General features: G+C 38.1%; 1 protein-coding gene across 3 annotated transcripts in view; it reads right to left on the bottom strand.

Moving 5' to 3' along the window:
• LOC127661635 (F-BAR and double SH3 domains protein 2) overlaps window positions 1-23824 on the bottom strand; it is a 111020-nt gene that overhangs the window by 9925 nt on the left and 77271 nt on the right. For 2 of the 3 annotated variants that reach the window (XM_052152436.1, XM_052152438.1), the window contains 6 exons: window positions 17679-17801; window positions 15254-15349; window positions 12143-12217; window positions 8658-8774; window positions 7713-7817; window positions 2580-2741 (listed from right to left, as the gene is read on the bottom strand). In XM_052152436.1, the coding sequence (XP_052008396.1) occupies window positions 2580-2741; window positions 7713-7817; window positions 8658-8774; window positions 12143-12217; window positions 15254-15349; window positions 17679-17801 (678 nt within the window). The remainder of the gene's footprint in view (window positions 1-2579; window positions 2742-7712; window positions 7818-8657; window positions 8775-12142; window positions 12218-15253; window positions 15350-17678; window positions 17802-23824) is intronic. The other variant, XM_052152437.1, reaches the window with a different exon arrangement.

Below are 23824 nucleotides of genomic sequence, written 5' to 3'. Positions count from 1 at the left end.
GAAACATAACAGATGTTTGACATAAAAGGCTTTTGATTGGTTAAGGGCTACAAGAAAGGTTAAAAACTGACCCAAGTCAGTCAATGAAAGTAGAGAGAATATTCTATTGTGGCTATAGCTTGAGTTGTCATTGTTATGTTGACAAACCACAGACCTGGCGAGGAGGACATTGTAATATGTAACTGGTGATGTGGTGGGTGGTGACTGTAAGCCCCACCCACTTTACTGACATAAAACAACACCTCAGCTTATGATTAGGAAATACAGAGATCAGAAAGGCACATTGAGGTCAGTTATCTTAAAGCCTGGTGATATAACCTTTGCATTTGCTTCACTTGCACACCCAAGGCTTGCTCTCCAGACAGGTCTTTTAAACCAACCATATTTATCGACTCTTTCATTTAAAAAATGTTTTTGTTTCCAAGCTGATGTCACCCTACATTATCCGTCTCTCTCTTCCCCTTTCTTTACCTTTCCTGTTTTCCCATGTCATTCTCTTTCTTTCTGTCTGTGCTGCAGGGTGATGTGAGTTGAATATTAAATCACAGACAGAGGTCAATCTGAAGAGTGCAGTGACCTAAACTCCTGTAGATTACTTCACACGTTTGCTGTCCTTAATTAAGGTTTTAATAAATTACCTTTATGCACACTACACCTGTGGTTTACTCCAGTATGTATTCCAATACTAATTTAAATTCAAAGCTCAGCTTGACACTAATGGGTGTCACAGGGTGTCCAGGGAGGCCTCTGGCACAGGGAATGTAGGTGGTTTTTGGCAGGGTCGTAATCAGTAGCGCTGAATGCCCGGAGACGCCATGGCATGTGTAATGTGTGTGAACTGTTTGTTTAGGCTTGTGTGAACACAATACCACAGACACACTCAGGAAGGAAAGAGTGGGGAGGCTGGCATTGTTCTGAGGGGTGACTGTGCTTGTGTTTGAGAACTAACTTCAATCAACTGGGCGTCTGGGATGTCATTCAAAGCCATGTTATTTTTGTTAACAAAAATGAAAACTGAAATAATTTTTGATACAAAAAATAAAAAGTCGGCAAACAAAAAAAACTAAAATGTATCGTAAAATGTACATGAATATAAAATCACTTTGAATACATTTTTGTTTCGAATACACAGTGAGATATAAAATTTGAAATCTTTACAAATGAAATGACAATAGATAGTGATAACACTAGAAATTGTTATTAAACATATTTAAGAGATAAATAAAGAATGGCTGCCCATAAATACTAGAATTAAAAATAAATGTTAAAACTATATATTTTTTTTTTTTACGAGCTATAGAGTGAAACGAATGAAAATACAACAGCCTAAAAACAAAACAAAAAATAAAACCCATCTACAATTTTTTTTTTATAAAATACAAATAATAACTAATTAAAAAAATTCAAAACACAACAAATAGTTTTGTGGCTTTTAGGCCACGATTATAGTTTAGAGTCAAAAAGTTGTTTTCAAAAATTTGAATGTCCACTCGCCCACCATTGACAATTCGGGTCATGGTTTGTCTGGTTAGTTTTGCCAGTTAGTCTCTGTAATAACTTCATTATGTGGGTAAAAAGCATTCTCCTTTAATGGTCTTCAAAAATGCATTCTGATTCAATGTTTTTTTTCTAGGGATGCACCGATGTAATCGGCTAAAAATATTTATCAGGCAATTATTGACCAATTTGAAACCATCGGCATATCTGTAATAAGCATGAAAATTCCAATATGAAAAATGATTTATTTAGTTTATTTATGATTAATAAGTAACACACTTGTAGAAACTTTGTGAATTTAAATGTAAAAATCCAGAAATAATAAAAGCCACAATTTGTAGAAGGGTTGGCAACCCTAAGAATAATTTTTTATTTAATGCAGAAAAAACGGCATTAACGGACGTGACTGTTTTGAAAACGGCACTTACCTATAGGATAAATGATGAGGGAAAACATCCAAAAGACTTTGAAACCAGCAGGCTTTGACTTTAGATTATATTAGATCTGTTTGAAATTGTTTATTGTTAGAAGTATTCCTAAGTAAAACAGTGAACTGATGACAAAATAAGGTAAGAGGCAAAATATCGGTATCGGCCTATCGATTTTTGTTTGCATAGGTTGTAAAAATGTTCATATCAGTACATCCCTATTTTTTACTAACAACAAATAAACTGCAAAAATGTCATTATGGTAGATAATGGGTATTTTCTATGGATAATATAGGGCTCTTAATAGCGTGAAATAGACTGATGTTTTTTTACTGGCAGCTGCGAGCAGTTTCAAAATGGAGTGATCAGTCATATTTAAAGCTCAGGTGACTGCCTGAAATAAATATTATTCCAGAACTGAAAGCAAATTAAGCAAAGATATCAGTCTCCAGGTTGCTTACAGGGTGTTAGTGTCAGCCAAGCAACTGCGATGAATGTGAATGCTAACAGATGCCCCTCTCCAGATGTATTAGAACTTAAAAAAAAAAAAAAGGTTAAGCTCTTTGATATGTCCTTCCTCAACATCCTTTTGTAAAAAAAAATCAGTATGTCAACACAAGAAAGTAAAATACAATCCTCAAAGCAGGTACTCACTGAAATAGAGAGATCATGGGTGGTGAGGGTGGGCAGTGTTGCCCAGCGCTCGTTCTCCAGTTCCTCCATCACCTGATTCATGGCACTCTTCAACCACGTATCTACGGAAACGCCCACTTGCCGCAAAAGATCCAAGCGCGCTTCTGCTTTCAGCTTTACTGTCTGAAAGAGACAGAAAAGAGTGAAAAAGAGATATATTTTTTTAATGGCTAAAGGAATGTACTTCAAATCTCTGGACAAAAGGACTGAATCTCATGAAAATGCCCCATCATACATCACCCCGAAATCAAAAGAAATAACTAAGATGCTATAAGATGTTGAATGAAGACTTACAGGAAAAGGAGCAAACAAGAAATTGATTGAGAAAACTGTATTTACATTTTTTTTTTAATTAAAGGTGCTGAAACGTTGTTCTGGACCATTCTGACCCAATTCAACCCCTGTATGGAATGATATATTATTTCAACAGTAAAGTACATTTGTAAAGAACAATTCTAATGGTGCATTCACATACAACGCGAAGAGCGTTTCGCACGGCGCGATTACATACAAAGTCAATGCAAAGATGAGAATGGATGCGAATTCACGGCGGGCTGAGTGAATGAAACGAATGACGCGAATTGAACACGTGCAATTTTTCAACTCGAGCGAGAAATTCGCATGACGCGTTGTCGCGAAAGCCTATCAGCATTGAGATTATCCGGATGTCACTGACGTACTGACGTAGTAGCAGAAGAAATCTGGAAAAATTGATGAAAAAAAAATTGTTGTAGCGGTGTGTGGGCACCCAGAATTGTATGACACAGCATCATACATGTACAGAGACCGGACGAAAAAAAAATATGAAAATATGCGCGTCTACTTGATTCCAGCTATTGGTTGTACTTTACTCTGAACCAAATCGTAGAAGCCCCTCCTCCTGTCCTTTTCCGGAAGAGAAGGGGGAATACTCGCGGGTTAGCGTTACTCGCATGAATGCGAGTTTAAACACAAATTTCTAATCCAGTGGCGAAACTGCGGGGAGAAAATTTTCATTGCATTGTATGTGAACAACATACACAAGTATAAAACATGGTAGTGTTTGTTGTAATGAATTCAATTTATGCTGATTTGAATTAAAAATGAAAAATAAAATAAAGTATTAACCAAAAAAAGTGCTTTAAAGGCACCTCAAAAAACCACTGTGAATGCAAGTGAAACATCACTAAAGCTCAATATCTCGACACATGCAGAAGAGCTTTCAGCAGTGAACATCTACGTTGTTCTTCTTAATAGCAAGTGAGCCGTCTCCCGTGATCTCAGGGGTGTACAGCTGTCCACGCAGAACGAACGCTTCAGCAAATCTCATTATTAGGCAAGAAGCAAACTGACTTTCTGAAGACTAACCCATTTCCACTCACAGACAACAAACAGCTTTCATTGGTAAATAGAAACACTATACATGCTTTAAACAGTCTTTTATTTCAGCAATACGGAGGGGGGAAACATTTCAAACGAAAAAAATAAAGAACAATTATAATTTTATTGTATTTGTTGATGAATATACTTTCTCTAAACTACAGACAGTACCAAACGAAAGGTTAACATCTCCAAACTGCACTTCTAGTTATATTACATATTGTGTTTGTTGTTGTCCATGTTTCCTTTTTCTCCATTAGTTCTAATGGCACTATTAAATATTTAATGGTCTATAAGAACTAATAGGGAATTTAGACAAGCTGGCTTCAGAGACTCAAAGTTCAAAAGGAAAAACAAAGATGGTGTTTTATAATGCAATTTTCGCAGTTTGGATCTGCTACATAATAGACTACTAAACACTGTTATAAAGTACAATCTTAGCATCACAACATAACATTTGGTGACATTCATTTCTGGCCAAAGGATTACCATTCCAAACCCATGTGACTTTTATTCTTCTTTAAAAAAAAAAAAAAAAGTTTAACAGATTTTCTCAGGTGCTTTTTTCCCCCACACAAAGAAAGCAGTCTTGAGCGAATGAGGGGCATAATGCCTCCAACACACTACACGACATTCAAAGATGTCGAATCATGGTACAGTTCATATTACACATCTGTCTGTCTTGTCATGGAAGTCGTAGAGTTTTCAAATTACACAACGAATTGGCGACAGGGGTGAACACATTACAAAACATTTCACTATTGACAAATCCCAGACGACTGCCTGGACTCCAAATTACGTTTCACAACAGAGTACACGCAAGAAATGATACGAGATACGAAAACATATGCATGATCATATGTTATGGATTTCAGAATATGATGTTTTTAATCATATATTTTTATTGGTTACAATATGAAAAAGTACCTCCAACTGAAAAATCAACAATTTCTCTCCAAATCTTCTCTTTCTCAACCCGGTTGTGGGACAGTTCAGATGAAACATCAAATAGGCACTGGTGCTCCTGCCAATGTTCCACCAATTTTTCCTCCATTTCTTCAGTCCAATGAGACTTTCTTGATACCGCAGCAATGCTAGTTGATGTTTTGTTGCAGGTACATCAGGACTCCTCCCATCCGTGCCCCGTTTCTTGCTCTCTCATTGGCTGTAGGTCAACGCTGCAGTTGTATTCAGTCAAAACATATTTCACATTGCACGATTTGGAATCGCAAACGGGTTCAGATATTTAACATCCTAGATATCTCGCTCACATCGGAAACGCGTTGGTGCTTCTCTCAAAATCCCGTCTTTGATAATTCATACAGTGCAATCTCCACAAAACTGTTGGCGAGCGAAAATCGTGCTTAATATCGCGTAGTGTAAACTCGCCATTAGTCGTATGGACCAGTGGTTCTCAACCAGGGGGCCTCAAGATCTCAATTATTTAAAATAAGGTAGATTATTATAATTTTTATATAATTATTATAATTCAACTTACTGAAAATGCAAAAAACTAAACAAAACCAAAAATTTAATAACTCCCTTTAACAGCTTGATTTTTCTGAAGAACATACAGTTCTAGACATGTCTGGAATCACAACATGTATCATGACAATTTGCTTTAATCTAATTACGCTAGTAGTTTCTTGCCAAAACAAACTTTGAAAAACTAGATTTGTCATCATTACAGAAGAGGTACCTGAGAAAATAGCTTATAATTAGGGCTGGGTATTGAGATCGATACATTTTAGGCACCGACCGAATTGCCTCTAAACAATCGAGTAACGAAAAATATTTTGTCGTTCGGTACCAAATTTCAATAGCTAAGGGGTTAATCTCGTCAACGTCAGTGATAAGCATGTAGCATGCTAGATGTTCCCAAATCTAAAAGTGCCGGTGATTGTTGTGTTTAGGCATCATGGAAAAACGCTAGTTTACTCCGGTTACGCCCAGAGCCGCCGCGGCTCACACGTGAGGCTGTAGTGTGTATGCGCCCAACCTCATAGATGTAAAAGATGTGGAAAAGATCAAAAGTGTGGCTACATTTCACCAGGCCCGATGCCAACAGCACGCAATGCAATATTTGCTGCCAAGACCGGCAACATGACAAATCTGATGCAGCACTTGACAGTGCACGGAATAAACTTAAGAGCAGAAAGTTGCTCCGTCTTCGACTGCAAGAAAACAGAGCCGGTGCAGTCATCCTCTCAGCGTCCTGCCAAAGAGCTTCCTTCAAAACTACTGATTTTAAGTAATGTTTGTAATCTTGTTAAAATGGATTTCATAAAATTGGTATCGAAAAAGTCCTAATCGTTTAGGAACCGGTATCGAAGTCAAGGTATTGGTATCGGTATCGATATCGACATTTTTGGAACGATACCAGCCCTACTTATAATAGATTTATCTTTGCAAAAATTAAGGAAAGGAGGAAGCTGGGGCCGGCTTGACAAAACACGTAGACATCTATTGTTGCACTTTTCAGTCGCACACAATAACACACTGATTCACATTATGTTATGCTTTTCAGCTTCACTACACAAACTCTGGTGGCTTTTCAGCTCAACACTACACACAATCAGCTTTGTGCGTCTCTCACTTGTCTGCCGCTGTCTCCTCTCCTTAAATACGCCCACCGCCCCTCATTGGAATGCTCGCTCTGCCCAGATGCCGCTCGGCCCCACACTGCTTGCCAAAACCTTATAATATGAATATCTAATTGGAGGACTTTTCTCCAACAATGGAGGGCCTTGGAGTCAAAAAGGTTGAGAACTACTGGTATATGGACTACATTTATGGTGCTATTTTGTCTTTAACAGAATTTGGAAACAGTATGCTTTTATGGGAATATAAGTCTTCTGCGTAAGATAGAAAGGTATAGAATAACATGGGGGTGAGTAAAAGATGACAGAATGCTTATTTTTTGGATGAATTATCCCTGTAAGTTATAACAGATGTCAAAGCCAGGGCCAGCAGAGGGCGCTGTGGCTGCTTTCAGTAATTGGAAAGAAGACAGCATCTTAGAGAAGACACATTGATTAGACAAGGAGACTGACATTCTGACTCTGAACCAAGCACAAGAGCAAACGCATCTCCACAAGGAAAGGAAATGCATTCATTGCAGACAGAGAGAGAAAGAAAGGGACGTCTGGGACAAAATCACATTATTACTAAAATGCTTCTGTCTTGTTTTGGCTTTATACTGCTCATATGCACATAAACAAATTAAATGATCCTCAAATAAATGCATTACTACACAAGATTCATTCATACAAACTCATTTACAGCTTCATTCAGGTGATTTCTTACAGAACTGACACACCAGAAAACACATTTTGTTTGAAACAATCACTTAAAGGGACAGGTTACCCAAAAATTAAAATTCTGTCACCATTTACACACCCTCATGTTGTTCCAAACCTATATGACTTTCTTTGTGTAAGTGCAGAATGTCTGAGCTGCTCTATTCCATACAAAAAGTGAATGGGTACTAGGTCTGTCAAGCTCCAAAATAGCAAAACAAAGCATAAAAGTAATCCACATGACTTTACATCTCCCTTTTATTGTATATAAAAGAGCAGCATGAACATTCCTTGAACAATTTCTAATTTTGCATTCAACGGAATAATGAAAGATAATACAAGTTTGGAACGACATGAGGGTGAGTATATGATGACTATTTACATTTTTGGGTGAACTATCCCTTTAAGCAGGTTGGAGCACACACAAAAACATCACCTCTGCTTTGCGGATGTTCTCCTTTGCTTCCTCTATTCGGAATTCCAGCTCATTCCGGCTCTGTTCTGTGGGCGGAGTCCCGAGCGCCTCACACTCCTCTTGAGTCTGCCGTTAAAAAAATAATTCTTGTAATTCAGCTCAATTTAATTAGCTCATCAAGCAACTAATCTATACAAAACAAAACATAAAAACAGTATTACTGCATCATACTGCGGTTAATCTAAAAATTACACAGGACAATTAACGTTTCTTTATGATTCACATTTTGGGATCAAGACTTGACCTACACACCAGAAACATGCTTTACGCAAGTACACAAAAGAGGGCACAAACTCTTAGCCAATGCACCGCAAATGCGCGGTTCAACTATCTTTAACTGTGTCGGTAACAAATCTCAGAACTCTAGGGGGCGACAGAGATACCTTCAAACGTTTATGCCTTTAAAACTGATGTTTTTATTCAGGTATCTATCTATAAATATCTCTACAGTTTAACTAACTTGCTCTTCAAACGGTTACTACGCCATAACAGTAGTTCACCTGAAATAAAAAAACGTTCCGTAGAAGAAGACAACCTATGCCACAGCATGTTATAGCGCCCCTTGTGGTAACTTGCATAACTTTTGTACTTTGCGGTTGTTGACATACTTGCGTAGAGTATCTTGGAATACATTTCTGGCTTTCATGTGTCAAAACTGGAGCATATGTTACAGTCATTTGTAATGATAATGATCCTGTTTGTGGTCAGTTGCAAAGTCACATAATTGTTTTTAATTACTTGCTTGTGTGACTCAAGCATTTGTAATGGATGTTTTTTTTTTTTAAGAGTATGTAATTCACCAGTTTACAGCAGATCTGTGTATCTGTTTTGCGCTCACATGTTTGTAATGGATTTTGTTTTCGAGTTTAATTGTTGTTGAGTCGTGTGAATGTGTGCATCTCTCACCCGTTTGTAATGGATGATGTTTTTGTGTTCACGGGCAACACGTGTGGCCCATTTTCTCGCCTCTTTATTGAGACTGTGTTCTTCGGTGGTGCCCGTCTCTGATTCCAGCTGTCGACTCTAAAACACACACACAGGATTGGTTACCACAGCAACACACACCTACCTGAATCACAGCTCTAAGATTAGACTGTTAAGCGTGAACTCAAGTTCACACTGGATCCTTTTCACACAGTTTGATGACGTCTGTACGCAAGTAAATCTAGCAAACAAGACAACACTTCTGCAATGGAGATTACGGTGTCACTACACAACCTCCACCTAACTTGCTTTGCTGATAACATACATTTTATGAGGAATTTCTCTTCAATGATGACTCTGCTATCGTTTAATTCCACGTTGCAAACCCGGAAATGTGAAAAGGGTCCACTGAAAAACCAAAAAGCACAGGTCCAGGGACCGGGCTTAGAAAATTTTACCCCCTGTGGTAACAAACCTGAATCACAATCCTTCTCTGCTTAACACAGGGATTAATTAACCAACTTGAGATGCTACTTATAACTCTTTTTAGGAGGTGATTTGGGCCTCACTGTGGAGTGTGTACATGCACAAATAAAATGTATACATATAAAGTCTTCTAAAGGAAATATGGGATTTTAGTCTCTTTCCCTAATCCCTCTATCACGGCATCTTTCAAGGCAATCCTCTACTAATTATCCTTTCCTCACTTGCATTTGTTTATCTTGTTTATCTCGAAGCATAATAACAAAAACAACATAAGCAGAGGTTGCATTTTGAGTGTGAGGAGATTCTTAAACTCTGCATTAAACAGTATTTTTCAAATGGCAGTTGCATGTACAATAGCTACTACAGTTTCCTATGGAAAACTTTCTTTTAATTGAATTGAAACAGTCTACAATGGAGTGCAACAGTGCCTATCCGGTTTTTCAGTCATCTTTGTTCCAGAAGAATTTTTTCCATTCATTTGTCCAATAGGGAGTTAATTAAATCCTTCATAAAAGATTTCTAATCCATAAACCAAACCAACCAGTTCAGAGGTGAATCACAACATTATAAACTTTGATTTGAAGCAAAAAAATCGGACAAAAAGACAAAGGTGCAAGACTAGCATACATAACGCCTTTAATGAGGGAATGAACTACATTATCATGAAGCATTGCGAATGATGTATTCAAATATAAAATGATGGAAAAAGACTAAACTACTGATTTACAGTTGTTGATTATAACCATATTTGAAGTATGTCACAAAATATTTAGAGATATAGAAAGGTATATGTAGTTAAAGGGTGTAGGAAAACAGAAAGACATCGCTGCTGGGATCTTTTGCTGCAGTTTGTTGGCTGCGACCCCCTGATTGGTTAATCTTTCTTTACAGGATTCATGGGTAGTGTAGTTCTTCACCAGGAATTCAGCTACTTATAAAAAACATTTCTAAATGAATTAAAAAATAACATGGACCGATGGCTTTAACAGAAGCATATACCATCGATTAACATCCTTCAAGATTTGTATAGTTTTGTGTTTTTAATTTAGATATCTTTTTATTTCGTTTTCAAATTCAAATGATTCTTTAGTTTAGTTTCAGTTATTTTACCAACTGTGTTTGTTGTTCTATATTGTCAAGTCTTAAAGGAGAAGCAGCACCAACACCAAACGTTTCTGACAGAGGGTCAGAATGAGGGTGGAAAATTTAACATTTTTATAAATATGACTGTTTTTTTGTGTGCAAAACCTTTACTAATATTATAAGTATATAACAGATTTGTATTTGGCACACACACACACACACGACAAATACAACTCCCCCAAAAAAATTCATTCAAATAATTTTTTTTTTACATTATGTAACCCTATTGTACACTATATTGTGAAAATGTAGCTGCTATAGTATTGTAAGACATGATTCAGTTGTTGTTACAACCCTATTTGGTAGTATTGTTGATGCTGCAACCCGTATTGCTGCCGTGTACATTTGTTTTGAGTCTGACAGCACATTGATCAATACAAACTCAATCTGAGCCTTTTAACAGAAGTGTCTTCACCCAATATTGCCACGTTACTCTGATGTCAACATCGGCCCTCTACAGCTGACAAAAGAGAAGGACGTGAGATACATTTGCATCCAAACATCGCTCTCCTGTAGAGCTGTTTTGCGTCTTCCTGTTTTCCCTCTGCATGTGCTCTGAAGCAGATGTGGCGTACATGTTTGAGGCATGCTGTGTAGCCCGAGTGTTCAGGGAAACACATGAGAGTCTTCAGGGCCTCCAGATGGACCAGAACCGCTCAGAGAAGGCCTAATCAATAACATGTGCCTCTGCTCACGGAAAGATGCTTTCTGAGACGGAGTGTGTTGGAATGTTTGTGTCTCTGACGGTTTCTGCATGCGTGCTTGGTGGAAATAATGAGTGTGTTTACAAGCACAATCTTAAGGCCAGTTCACACCAAATGCTATTGAAAATTTTGAATAGAAACAATGGATTCCAATTGAGTCTTTCACACTGGGAACGATCATTTGCACACCACATTTTTTTTTACAGTGAGCTGATTTTTTTCAATAGTTTTTTTTCTCATCAGTGATGGGCAGACCAGGTGAAAGTTGCTTTGCGCCCCCTAGTGTACTGTAGCAAAACTGATTGTTCATCAGCGCCACCTATTGTAAAGACGTTAATGTGCTAACGGAGAGTGCTGTATTTGTGTCGCTTTTAATGTGAAAGGGCCATATGTCGTCAATTATGGTATGTGAGGGCCTATACATGATTATGCTTCATTACTTCACAACATGTAAGGTAATGTAAATGCCTTAAAGGTGCACTCAGTAATTTTTCCTAATTAAAAATTTCCTTAAGACATGAACTGTAATTTTGCCATATATGTTGGAAATCATGAGCATTCACATTAAAATGAAGACTCCAGTCATGTCAGTAACCTTATAAAAGCCGTTTTATTCTACAAGGAATGGGTCACACATGGGGGCAGCCATGTTAGCATCACATGACCAGATGAATACTTCTCGCTTAATATTAGCAGCCATCCTGTTATTTGACACTCACTCATTGATTGATGTAATCACGGCCGACTGTGAATACTACATTTCTACAACTGCACCTGAAAAAAATATTGATTTTAAATTATGCTGCATCAAGCCGCTAGGTGTCAGTGTAAGTGACACAAAGACAAAAATTACTGAGTGCACCTTTAAATGCTGTTATTTTTATCAGGGAAAGTTCATAAACTGTTACTCTGAATAAGGTATATAGTGTGTTCATAGTATGTCCCTTTAAAATGTATCCATTTTGGCTCAAGAACAAGTGAAATAAGAATCACTGTCTGTCTACAACAAAAGTTCTAATGCAACACTGGTTTCAGCACAACACACAGGGTCCACGGGGTGACATGCAAATGATGACAACAGGCTGCACAACACTGATCCATGATGAGCAAGTGAGTCCAACAGACAGCGTGTACCTGCGCCAGAGTCATTCTCATCACACTGACGGCCGACGGCTCAATGTCCACCAACTGCTGCACTGAACTCAGAGTCTGAGCCGGAGAGGGGCAGAGATGAGCATTCACACGTGTGCAGTGGGGTTAGGAGAAGGTTAGAAACAGAGTGTTATAAGACAGGAAAATTGGATCAGGTTAGAAACAGCATAGCAGTCAGAGAGAGAGAGATGTTTTGAGATGTTTATGTTATCAAACACAATAGCTACCAACCATTAGAGCTGTCTGAGAGGAGAATTAGACTATAGGATACAGCATCCATCAATAAATGGACGACGGAAGGGAGAAAGTGAGAGGGAGAGAGAGCAAAAGCATTGGCAATACAGTTACATGTTATTAGGTCATTCCTACTATGCTACTTCAGTATATACAAGTACATCCTCAAGTCTCCATCATTCATGTATTTTTAATGTGGATAAAATATTAAACTCACACTATTTAAAGATGTAAATAATATATGCTAGCTTTCTTTTATCACAATAACACTATTCAATAAACAGGGATACGCTACTTTAGTTTGAACGCATGTTGCCAACCTCCTCAGAAATATTGTAGTTATTGGTTACCAATTTAGAAGTTTTTCTAATGTCCTCAAAATTTGAAAATGACCAAACAGGATTAAATCTGCACTGTTTAAAGATGGAAATCAATAAACTCATGCTTTGGCTGAAAGGCTTCAGTCCTTTCAACATGTATGATGGTGTTGCCATTTACACTCCCTTACATTTACGGGAGAAAACATTATATAAAAAAAACGTACTTCTTCAGCATGAAACTGATCTAATGGTGCACCTGTGTAGGCTACTCCGCCCGGTGTCATGTTTCAACATATACGAAATAGATATTAAATGTCTATTTTTCCAGCTCTATATTGCCCCATATGTGTGAATGAGAGTCCCCCAGTCACTGGGAGTTGCGTCAGGAAGGGCATCCAGTGAAAAACTGTGCCAAATCTAATATATATGTGAAACGGACCTTGCACCCACGCGGGACAAAAACGCAAGGAAAGAAGATTAATTATAAACCGTTATTTGAATATTGTTATTTACATACATGGGGCGGCTGAGGCTCAGGTGGTAGAGCTGCCAATCGCAGGATTGGCGGTTCGATTCCCGGCCCACACGACTCCACGTGCCGAAGTGTCCTTGGACAAGACACCGAACCCCAAGTTGCTCCCAATGGCAGGCTAGCGCCTTGCATGGCAGCTCTGCCACCATTGGTGTATGAGTGTGAATGTGTGTGTGTGAATGGGTGATTGCGACACAGTGTAAAGCGCTTTGGTAACCTCTAAAGGTTAAAAAAAAGCGCTATATAAGTGCAGACCATTTACCATTTACATAAGCTAAATATATCATTAATAAAATCTTGTTTTATTACGTATCGTATTTCAACGGGGACATAATTTATTACAGCTGACGGTTACAACAGTTACGAGCAAAAAAGGTTTGAACAAGACCAAATTGAAATTCACGGCTGTTTAACACTTTTGTATACAAATTTGAAGGCTGCTTATTGGATCAATTAAGGTAAACGTCATTTTATGCAAATACGCATCACTTTACGGAGAAATTTCGACCTTCTAGTCAAGTCTGGTCTTAAGAACAGGTGATGCAACCAAATTAAGCACTGACTTAGTTACAAACTAACTAATAGTTACTAAGCCCTTAGTGTGAAGGACGTAAAGTCTCAACTTAAGTGAGACCTTACGCACAGCTGGTGCAACGCTAACAGGTGTTTTTTAAACTGTTCATTTCTATGATAATTTTTCCCCCAAACATTTTGAACTTGGAAATACTGTATATTTTTGTATTGGTTATACATTTTGAGGTTAGGCTACGTCCTCAAAATTATAAAATGATCAATGAATTGCAATCGGTTTGATATCAACATTTCAAAAGATGTTTAAGAGATGTCCAAATTGTATCAAGATGGCACCCTTTTATAAAGTAACTCCCAATCCCTAACTGATTAATGTTTAACCGTAGCTCTTTATTTCCACCCTGTCATCTTGTCAATGCGTAAATATTCAAATTATCCTTAAAATTTAAGTCATACCTATATATAGCTAGAGAAATACTTCCTTAAATAGCAACACCTACAATTTCTTTTTGTAAAAGTCAAGGGTCCAAAGGAGCTGCAAAACAGGAATGACCTGTGAGGTTAGCTGTTATGCCAATAAAGCACACTAAACAGATATAAAAAAAAAGGATAGTAATAAATAAATATACAGACAGATACAAGGTAGAGAGCTAGTTGAAAGAACTTGAGCTATCAGATAAGCTAAAGGAGTAAAAGGGGTTAAAAAGGCTTAATGAGCTGAATTTGATCACATCATTTAAAAAAAGAAAATTCACAAAATGAGCCGTGATTAAAAGGCAGAGCAGACGAAATTAGAGCAGATGAAATTTAAACAGCAGGATGTTTCCTAATCACCACAGGAACAAGAAATGATGTTCCCTCAGATGTGTCGAGCTAAAAATAAAAGGTGACGATGACATATGTGAAGAAACTTTTTTTTCAGCACAGTCGAGAGGTATGTGTTGATGATGCTGTTAATGCTGAATAAAACACTGAATTTAGATGAAAACTCTGAGAGTAAACAGATTATAGGCCAAAACGTACTCTGTTGAACGTGCTTTACATGCTTTTTTTTTTAAAGAACTTGCGTAGTGTATTTTTCAGCCTTAAGAGAGTGCTGGCTCACTGAATAACAAAACCAAGATGTTTATGAGAAAACCAGATGTGGATTCTCCACCTTCACTGCTGAAAAAGTAATCTTAAAAGGGGCTAAAACCATCATAAGAGGGTTTTTGCTGGTCTTTAAACTTTTTTTGAGGCTGGGAGACCAGTTTAAAACTGTAAAGTAAATACATCCGCAATCTTTAATTCGTGAAGACAATGAAATTGTAATATTCAAATCACAGTGCTTTTCCACAACTGAATAACAACATTTGCTATCTTGTAACAGACAAAACATTGACCTGCTGTCAAGCATTGTTTCGTACACGTGTAATTCTATGATCAAGGTACAGTCTAGGTGTTGTTTGTGAATATATGCATACAGGAAAAACTCACCGTATCGCTATCACTTGGTTGAAACTGAAAGTCTTGTGCTTTATGAAACACAGGATTTTCTTGCAAGAACAATTGCTGGTTGAAGTCTTGTATTACCTGGACATAGAAACACAACACATTAACAAAAATATTCAAAAGATTTTAACCTTGGCTAAAAGTTTCCCATTAACACCATGCCCTTAACAGGTGCATTGCAATTTACCTTTCAAATTGGTCACTTCGACACAGAGTCAGTAGCTGACGCTATGGGAACTCCTCCAAGGAGTGATGATCTCTGACTTGATGCTCTGCCCCTCATGCGTGGGCCATCGAGGGCATAAAAAGCACAGCATCATTTTCTTGTGCCGGACTCCTCATACATTTATTATGAGGAGCTCAATCCGTGTATTAAACTACATCGTCGACCGGTTGCTTTTAGCACAATCCAAGGAACAAGCGTGCAAACACGTGGATCTGCTGCTTGTACATTTGGAGCTTTTGGTGCTAGTCTGAAAGTTTCCTTCTTGGTATGAAACTCAACTACGAGGCCATATCGGTACGTATGACTAACGACCACACTCAATCTATATGCCGGTGCTAGACGAGTTTGAGCCGTGAGTAGCCCTTTCTGCTGTGACAATTCCAGAGGGTTTTGGGTAACCCTTCTGGGCTTATTACATATGAGGCCTCTCCAATGATGGGCCAACTCTGAGTCCCACATCACATGTGGCGTCATGCTCTCTTACATCTCCCGGTGATACACTATTGTTAGCCATGATAGCTATCCAGAGCTGGTAGAGCTGTTGGATGTCCCCTTGTGGAAAATTCCACTTCGGAGTGAACTGCTCTTGCAGGCACGATGCATGATCTGGCATCCTCGGCCGGAGCTGTGGACACAGATGGGTTGTCGCCACCTATACTTCGGACCTGGCTTGTCTAATGCCATTCTAAAACCCATGTCAGGTTATGTGCCAAGTTTTTGGCCATTCCCTTTAGAGACCATGTGCTAACCTCATCCTTTTTCTCCCCTCCTCCATTTGATTCAGAAAAGGCACACAGACAACACATGCTCTAAACTGTGAGAGCGTTACGAATGTACATTGACCGTATGAGTCAGCGCTCGTAAGAGCATGGCTTCCTCCAGGGCTTGGACAAAGGGTGTGTCCTTGGAGTTTATCTGTCTGGCTGAATGCTGGGCTTCCCCAAATACCTTTGCCAGGTTTTAATACTTGGAGGTTTCTTCTCTTCCCAAGTCTTCGCTGAGAAGGAAAGTTAAAGCAGACTGGTATTGGCCATGGTCTTGTGACTTGCCATCATTGACTCTTTTGGTATGAAGAGCAATGTTTTTGTTTGATGTTGTAAATCAGTATCATGGCACCGTTGTATAAAGTTCCCATAGCGTCAGCAACTTACAGTGTCGAAGTGTCCAACTATAAAGGAAGCATCTTATATATGACTGTAAACTTGGTTCCCTGAAAGGAGGGAATGAGACGCTGCATATGCTAGCTGCACAACTGATTTCTCGCTGTTAAGGGACCGAGAGATGCGCTCTCTTCCCTTCAGTCGAAGAATACTGATGAAATGGCTAGGGTTTATATGCCCTCGATGACAAGTGCATCAGGGGAAGAGCATCAGGTGCCATCTGCCAATAGATTGGCATGATTTTTAAGAGCTTCAGAGATCATCACTTCTGGAAGGATTTCCCATAGTGTCATCTACTGATGCAGCATGTCGTTCCCTTCCTAGTTTAATGCCCTATCAGCACCAAAGGATATTTTCATGGCAAGAACAAGATTAAATACATAAATAAAATAAGAAAAATAGTTATAACTGATAAAAGTCTAAACAATCCAAGACTCAGCCAACCAGAATATATTTGATGTTTCATGACCATCTTGTGATGCATTATCTGGCTAATGAGATTTTATGGTGGGCAGAGCTACCTAGCATGATATAGCAGAAACAGATACCAAATATTCAGAAACAAAATGTTCTTCTGCTCATTTGGGTCACAGTCGTTAGTTTTATTGCACCACGCCAGGTTAGGGCACAGCGTTGCATATGTAGAGCATTCCAAATCAGTCTCTTACAAGGATCGATTATCATTTTGGATGCTGCCTTAAAAGGGAACTATGTAGGCAGAAAACAGCAAGGCAGCTCACACACAAAGTAACATTATTATTATTATTATTATGTATTAACACACACACAACAAGATGCATATAGCTCACACAAATGGCATGTAAAATGTAGGCACACTTTGGCAGTGAAATGATAAACAGACAGATGTGTTTGTCAGCACAAAAGAGGAATGGAGTGAGTGTATGTCTTCACAGGGGAGATGATAATGAGGAGTTGGCAGAGGGAATCCATTTCTGGAAAACAAGAAGGAAACTGAGAGAGAGTGATGAAACTAAGCAAAGGGAGGGGGGTATTCATGACTCACTCGACTGGACTTCTCAAGCAGGAACTGGAAGGTGTTGTGGATGGCTTGAAACGCTTCCAGTTCAGTCCGACAAAAGGATATCAGATAGTCCTTCACATGGTCATATACATTCCCCTCCAGAGCCTGAAGAGAGAGAAAAATCACATTTTATGCTTGACAGACAGACAGAATGATATATAGATACAATAGATAAAAATGACAGACAGACAGATATACACATAGACAGACAGATATTTAATTGACCCCTTTGATCCACAATCAACTTTTGCATCCAAACACGATCAACAGTGTATGGTGGTCTGAAAGAAAGAGACAATGTCCCCTCTCTCCTGTCCTCGTACCCTCAGCCCCCTTGTGGCCAAACCTGTACTGAACTGTTTTCTCTGGACTGCATAATGGCAGGATCACAACAGACTGTTCAAACAGCAGCAGCTGCTGGGAAAGGTTAACCAGTTCAGATTCCAAGGCCTCAACGTGCAAAAACAAAACTCCAAACCTCTGCTTTCCCCCTCTCCCTCTCTTCCACCATGTTCTACAGTGCTGGGAAGGAATGTGTTCTAGAAACAGGCTTTGATTTGTAAAACTGTTTGCTGTGGGTGAACTGGAAATGCCAGAAGGCCCAAGAGCACACACATAGAAAGACATAGAGACAGGCAGACAGGCCACAAATTGGTCTGGATACAGCAGGTTTATCGTCCCTCACACACTGCCGCTGGGTTACGGCAGGTGCCTTCAGGAAACACTCAAGGATCATATGCGTGAGAGAGATGTAATATCACGTAACGTGTGAGAGAGCCTTGACAGGAAGGAGGGGTCCAGCACACTGTAGAATGATTTGTTTCTCCGGCTTTTAAAGGTGCAAGAGATTGTAAGCTTCCTGGTTTTGTCATAACTGTGCATTCACACTGCTGAAAACATTCCCACACGCATGAAATAATGTTATTCACATGCCAATGATTACAAGAACCACCTCCAACAGAATGGTACTCTCAAATATCATACATAAGCATGCACACACACCACAACACAAGAGAGAAGACATGAAGAAAGAACAAATGAAGATATAATGATTGAATGATAATAGACAAACACAGTGAACATGCATACAATTAAACGAACGAGCAAACGATAGATAAAAAGACAGAACCAAAAGAAGGAATGAGACATTCAGATAGAATGAACAAACATACAATCAATGACTAAACAAAATAATAGCTACAATCACACATGAGGAACAAACACAATCAAACAAACAATTGAATGATAGACAGAACTAAACAAGCGTGATTGACAGATAAAACAAACAAACATAAATCAATCAAACAATAGATAAAACAACAGAGAACAAGAGGCAGACAAATAAAACAAACAAACAAATGATAGATATAATGGCAGAGAGAACAAAAGAATGAATGAGACAGACAAAATAAACAATAAAACAAACAAACAAACAATAAAATGACAGACAGAATAAAAGGAATGGGACGGACAGAATAAATTAACAAACAAATGATGGATAAAACGACAGACAGAACAACAAAAGGAATGAGATAGAGAGAGACAGATAGATAAATGGTAAATGGTCTGCACTTATATAGCGCCTTTTTTAACCTTAGAAGTTACCAAAGCAAAATTAACAAACAAACAATAAATAGTATGACAGACATAATAGAAGTAACAAGATAGATCAAACAAACATACAATCAAAGAACGAACAAACGATAGAATGACAGACAGAACAATAGAAGTAACAAGACTGATAAACATTTGGATCAAACAAATATGCAATCAAACAAACAAACAAACAAATGACAGGAACAACATACAATAGAAGGAATAAGACAGATTGATATGTGCTCTTACAATACTCATACAAACACACACAAGGAGTGAAATAAAGCAAACAAACACCACCATCAGCTGCACCAACATTGCATAATAAATAGTTTCCACCCCAACGACTCCTGTGGAGAATAAATGAGCCACACAAACACACACACCAATAATGTAATGTAATGCTGTTTCTCAAGGATTTAATTTGAACCTGTGGTGCACATTTAGAAACCGTTGTCTGTTGGTTATAAATGGAGTTTTTTAACTATATGTTTGTTCACTGACTCTACAGAGTAAGGTTTACTAAAGGGACAAAAAGACACAAATTTTCACACTTAAAGTGATAGCTCACCCTAATTTTTTTTGTGTTATCATTTACTCAACATCATGTTGATCCAAACCTGTATCCTTTTGTGACTTATGTGGAACACAAAAGATGTTTTAATGGTACTTGATAGTGCCTCATTATAAAGCTTAAAAAGGACCTAAAAGTATCATAAAAGAAGTCCATGTGACTCATGTGTCATATTACAAGTCTTTTGAAGGCATACAATAGGTTTTAAGTGAAAATCTTGACTACTGACCATGTCCATTGCGCATTCATGAGTGCTATAAGAGAAGTTTGTTCAGGGTGACTTTTTGTTTTTAGAGCACTCACGAACATGCACCGACCATCAAAATGTCCCCTTAAAAATGACCTAAAGTACATTTCCTTATGTGTTCCACAGAAGAAAGTCATATGGGTTTGGAGCAACATGAAGGTGAGTAACTGATAACAGAATTGTAATATTTTAAGTGAGATATATTAAGCTACACTCAGGTAATTAGATTCAATTTACAGTACTTTGTCTTTACTATGGGGGCAAAATTATTTCAGAGTTCATTAAATGTCATCATTCTATAAATGCCCAAAGCAGAAGAATGACACAATACTGACAGTGTTTTAAAATAAACGTGGCCTGCTTCACACTCATAAACACACAGAAACACAAGAATGAGACCAAAGAAAATATGTGAAAAGCATGCCTACATGCACATCTAAAACAACAAAGCATGATCTCACCTTTTCCACACACACACACACACACACACACACACACACACACACTTTCTCACACACAAAAGAATACAGCAATGACATATTTTTTCTCTTAAAAGCACAATATCCCCCATCTACTTTTTCTGATCTTAAACCATTAAATATTTAAAGTTGAAAATACTCTCTTATATCCCAGCTTAATATGCAGAGACAACAATACTTAATCCATTTGTCACTTAATTTCTCAAAATCTGTAAACACTGTAGCTGTGTCCCAAACGACACACTATGCACTAACAAAATATACTATGCACTCAGCCATGTAGTTTATGAATTTTCAAAGTGTAATATCATCCCAAATACACTTATATAAATTTTTTTTTACTACACAGAAGCATTCGCCGTTTCACAGCTGACGGAAGTGACGTTTCAAGCAGACACGATGTGTTCCTGCTACCTTTAGCGTGTAAGCCAATCTCAGTTCAACACTTGTATCATAAACAACATACATATTCACACAGCTTGGAGTGATGGTAAAGCATCTTTTGTAAGGTGCTGTATGCACTGAAGTTTCGCCAGCTGCTACAATCTTCATAATTTACGGTTTTGTCAGACCCTTCCTCTATCTACGACAAGCCGCGTGAACTGAGTGCATGAAGTGCCCAACAGTCCACACTCCGTTTTGACAGATGAAAAAGTGCATCATCCAGGTACTTGAAGTACACTTATTTTTGCTGCATTTTAAGTGTAAACGTACTACTCGCACTACTTAACACTACAAAATGGCGTAGAATAGTACAGATGTGGACGTATACAAATTAATACAGTCCAGTCCGGTCTGACACAGCAACCCTGACTCAAGAAAAAGGTGCGGGACTATCGGTTTATACAATCAACAGCAGATGGGAGGTGTATTTGGAAGGAAATAATGTTTATTTTTGCAATTCTGTTTGGTACGCATAAATTACACACTTCAGCTTTAAAGAAAAATCACTGAAAAATGCTGAATCTGTGAATCAATGAATTGGTTCAAAACAGACAACAAAAAATTCAAGCAAGTTCCGTATGCAATTTTAAATATTTTAAATATTATAGTATGAATATTTTAGTTACAATGTAGGTAAATATTGCTATTTAATACTTACCAAGTAGGCTATCGTTTTATACACTGGTGGCCAAAATTTTGAATAATGTACAGATTTTGCTCTTATGGAAAGAAATTGGAACTTTATTTCACCAAAGTGGCATTCAACTGATTACACTGTATAGTCAGGACATTAATAACGTGAAAATTTACTACTACAATTTGAAAAAAATATCAGAACTTCTAAAACTAATTCAAAGAGTTCTCATCAAAAAATCCTCCATGTGCAGCAATGACAGCTTTGCAGATCCTTGACATTCCAGCTGTCAGTTTGTCCAGATACTCAGGTGACATTTCACCCCACACTTCCTGTAGCACTTGCCATAGATGTGGCTGTCTTGTTGGGCACTTCTCACGCACCTTACAGTCTAACTGATCACACAAAAGCTCAATGGGGTTAAGATCCATAAAACTCTTTTCCAATTATCTGTTGTCTGTTTCTTTGCCCACTCTAACCATTTCTTTTTGTTTTTCGGTTTGAAAAGTGGCTTTTTCTTTGCAATTCTTCCCATAAGGCCTGCACCCCTGAGTCTTCTCTTTACAGTTGTACATGAAACTGGTGTTGAGCAGGTAGAATTCAATGAAGCTGTCAGCGGAGGACATGTGAGGCATCTATTTCTCAAACTAGAGACTCTGATGTACTTATCCTCTTGTTTAGTTGTACGTCTGGTCTTCCACATCTCTTTCTGTCCTTGTTAGAGACAGTTGTCCTTTGTCTTTGAAGACTGTAGTGTACACTTTTGCATGAAATCTTAATTTTTTTTTGCCTATTTCAAGCATTGTATAGCCTTCATTCCTCAAAACAACGATTGACTGATGAGTTTCTAGAGAAAGCGGTTCCTTTTTTGACATTTTTGGTCTAATATTGACACACCACTCTATTGCATACAGTGGCAACTCAAAAACAAAAACAAACAAAAAGACAATGTTAAGCTTCATGTAATGAACCAAATAGCTTTCAACTATGTTTGATATAATGGAAAGTTATTTTCTAGTACCAAATTAGTAATTTAGCATGATTACTCTAGGATAAGGTGTTGGAGTGATGGCTGCTGGAAATGGGGCCTGTCTAGATTTGATCAAAAATGACTTTTCCAAATAGTGATGGTGCTTATTTTTTTATTTTTTTTTACACAAGTAATGCACTGTTTACACTGTTTTACATCAGTAATGTCCTGACTATACATTGTGATCAGTTGAATGCCACTTTGGTGAATTCAAGTACCAATTTCCTTCCAAAACAGCAAAACCTGTAAATTTTTCTAAACTTTTGGCCACCAGTGTGTATATAAAAGTGATTGTTTAGTGATGTTGTTTTTTAAAAACATGCCTACATTATTTTTAACTAGATTTTTTACATTAAACTAGGCACAAATACTGTTCATCCAAGGCTACGGCTCAGCCAATGGAGGAGAGGGATTGGTGTGGGCCTGGAGTTTGGCAGCTGGTGGGCCTGAAGCGATGACTCGCCACCAATCAATAATTCAAACCAGATTCTCTCATTCTCAGCATTCAGATTTCATTCATATCACTGGAGGTCAATGTACACAAGAAAGCAGGAACACATTATGTCCTCCAGTGAGAACAGAAGGTGAGTATCAGTTCAGCTTTGGATGTGGAGAAAGAATAAATTTGAAAACACCGATCTGAGATGTACGAGACCTGGTCATGGGGGAAAATGCCAGTGAAACGCTCAGCTGGTCTAATCATGGGTAGAAGAGAGGACAAGAGAGAGAGGACATTAGGGTGCTTGACATTACTCTTTCATAGGTGCGCTTGTGTTGAAGTCTAGGGAGTAAAAGTGAAAATCTTGTTCTCGTTGAAATCTTGTTCTTGTTGAATGCCAATTTTTGGGTGGGAATAAAAACAAGCTGTTTTTGTGTGTCTTTAAATGCAAATGAGCCAGTGCTCCCCGCCCCGTATCTAGAACAGGGCGGAGTTTTGACATCTCTGCTTCGGATAACTAGACATCATAAGCAATATGACTGACAGCGAAAATAGTGGCGTTCAGCCCTATATGTTTGAACCAGAGTCAGACACTGAGGAGGGAGAGACTCAGTCAGAAATAACAACTTTGAGAATTAACCAGGAAGTTTCCAAATGCCTATTTGATACATTTATTTATTTATTT

The sequence above is a fragment of the Xyrauchen texanus genome, chromosome 21 (assembly GCF_025860055.1).
Source record: "Xyrauchen texanus isolate HMW12.3.18 chromosome 21, RBS_HiC_50CHRs, whole genome shotgun sequence".
In the NCBI taxonomy this organism is placed as follows: Eukaryota; Metazoa; Chordata; class Actinopteri; order Cypriniformes; family Catostomidae; genus Xyrauchen; species Xyrauchen texanus.
Note: the sequence above shows the minus strand (reverse complement) of the source record. Positions and strands in the feature narration are given on the sequence as shown.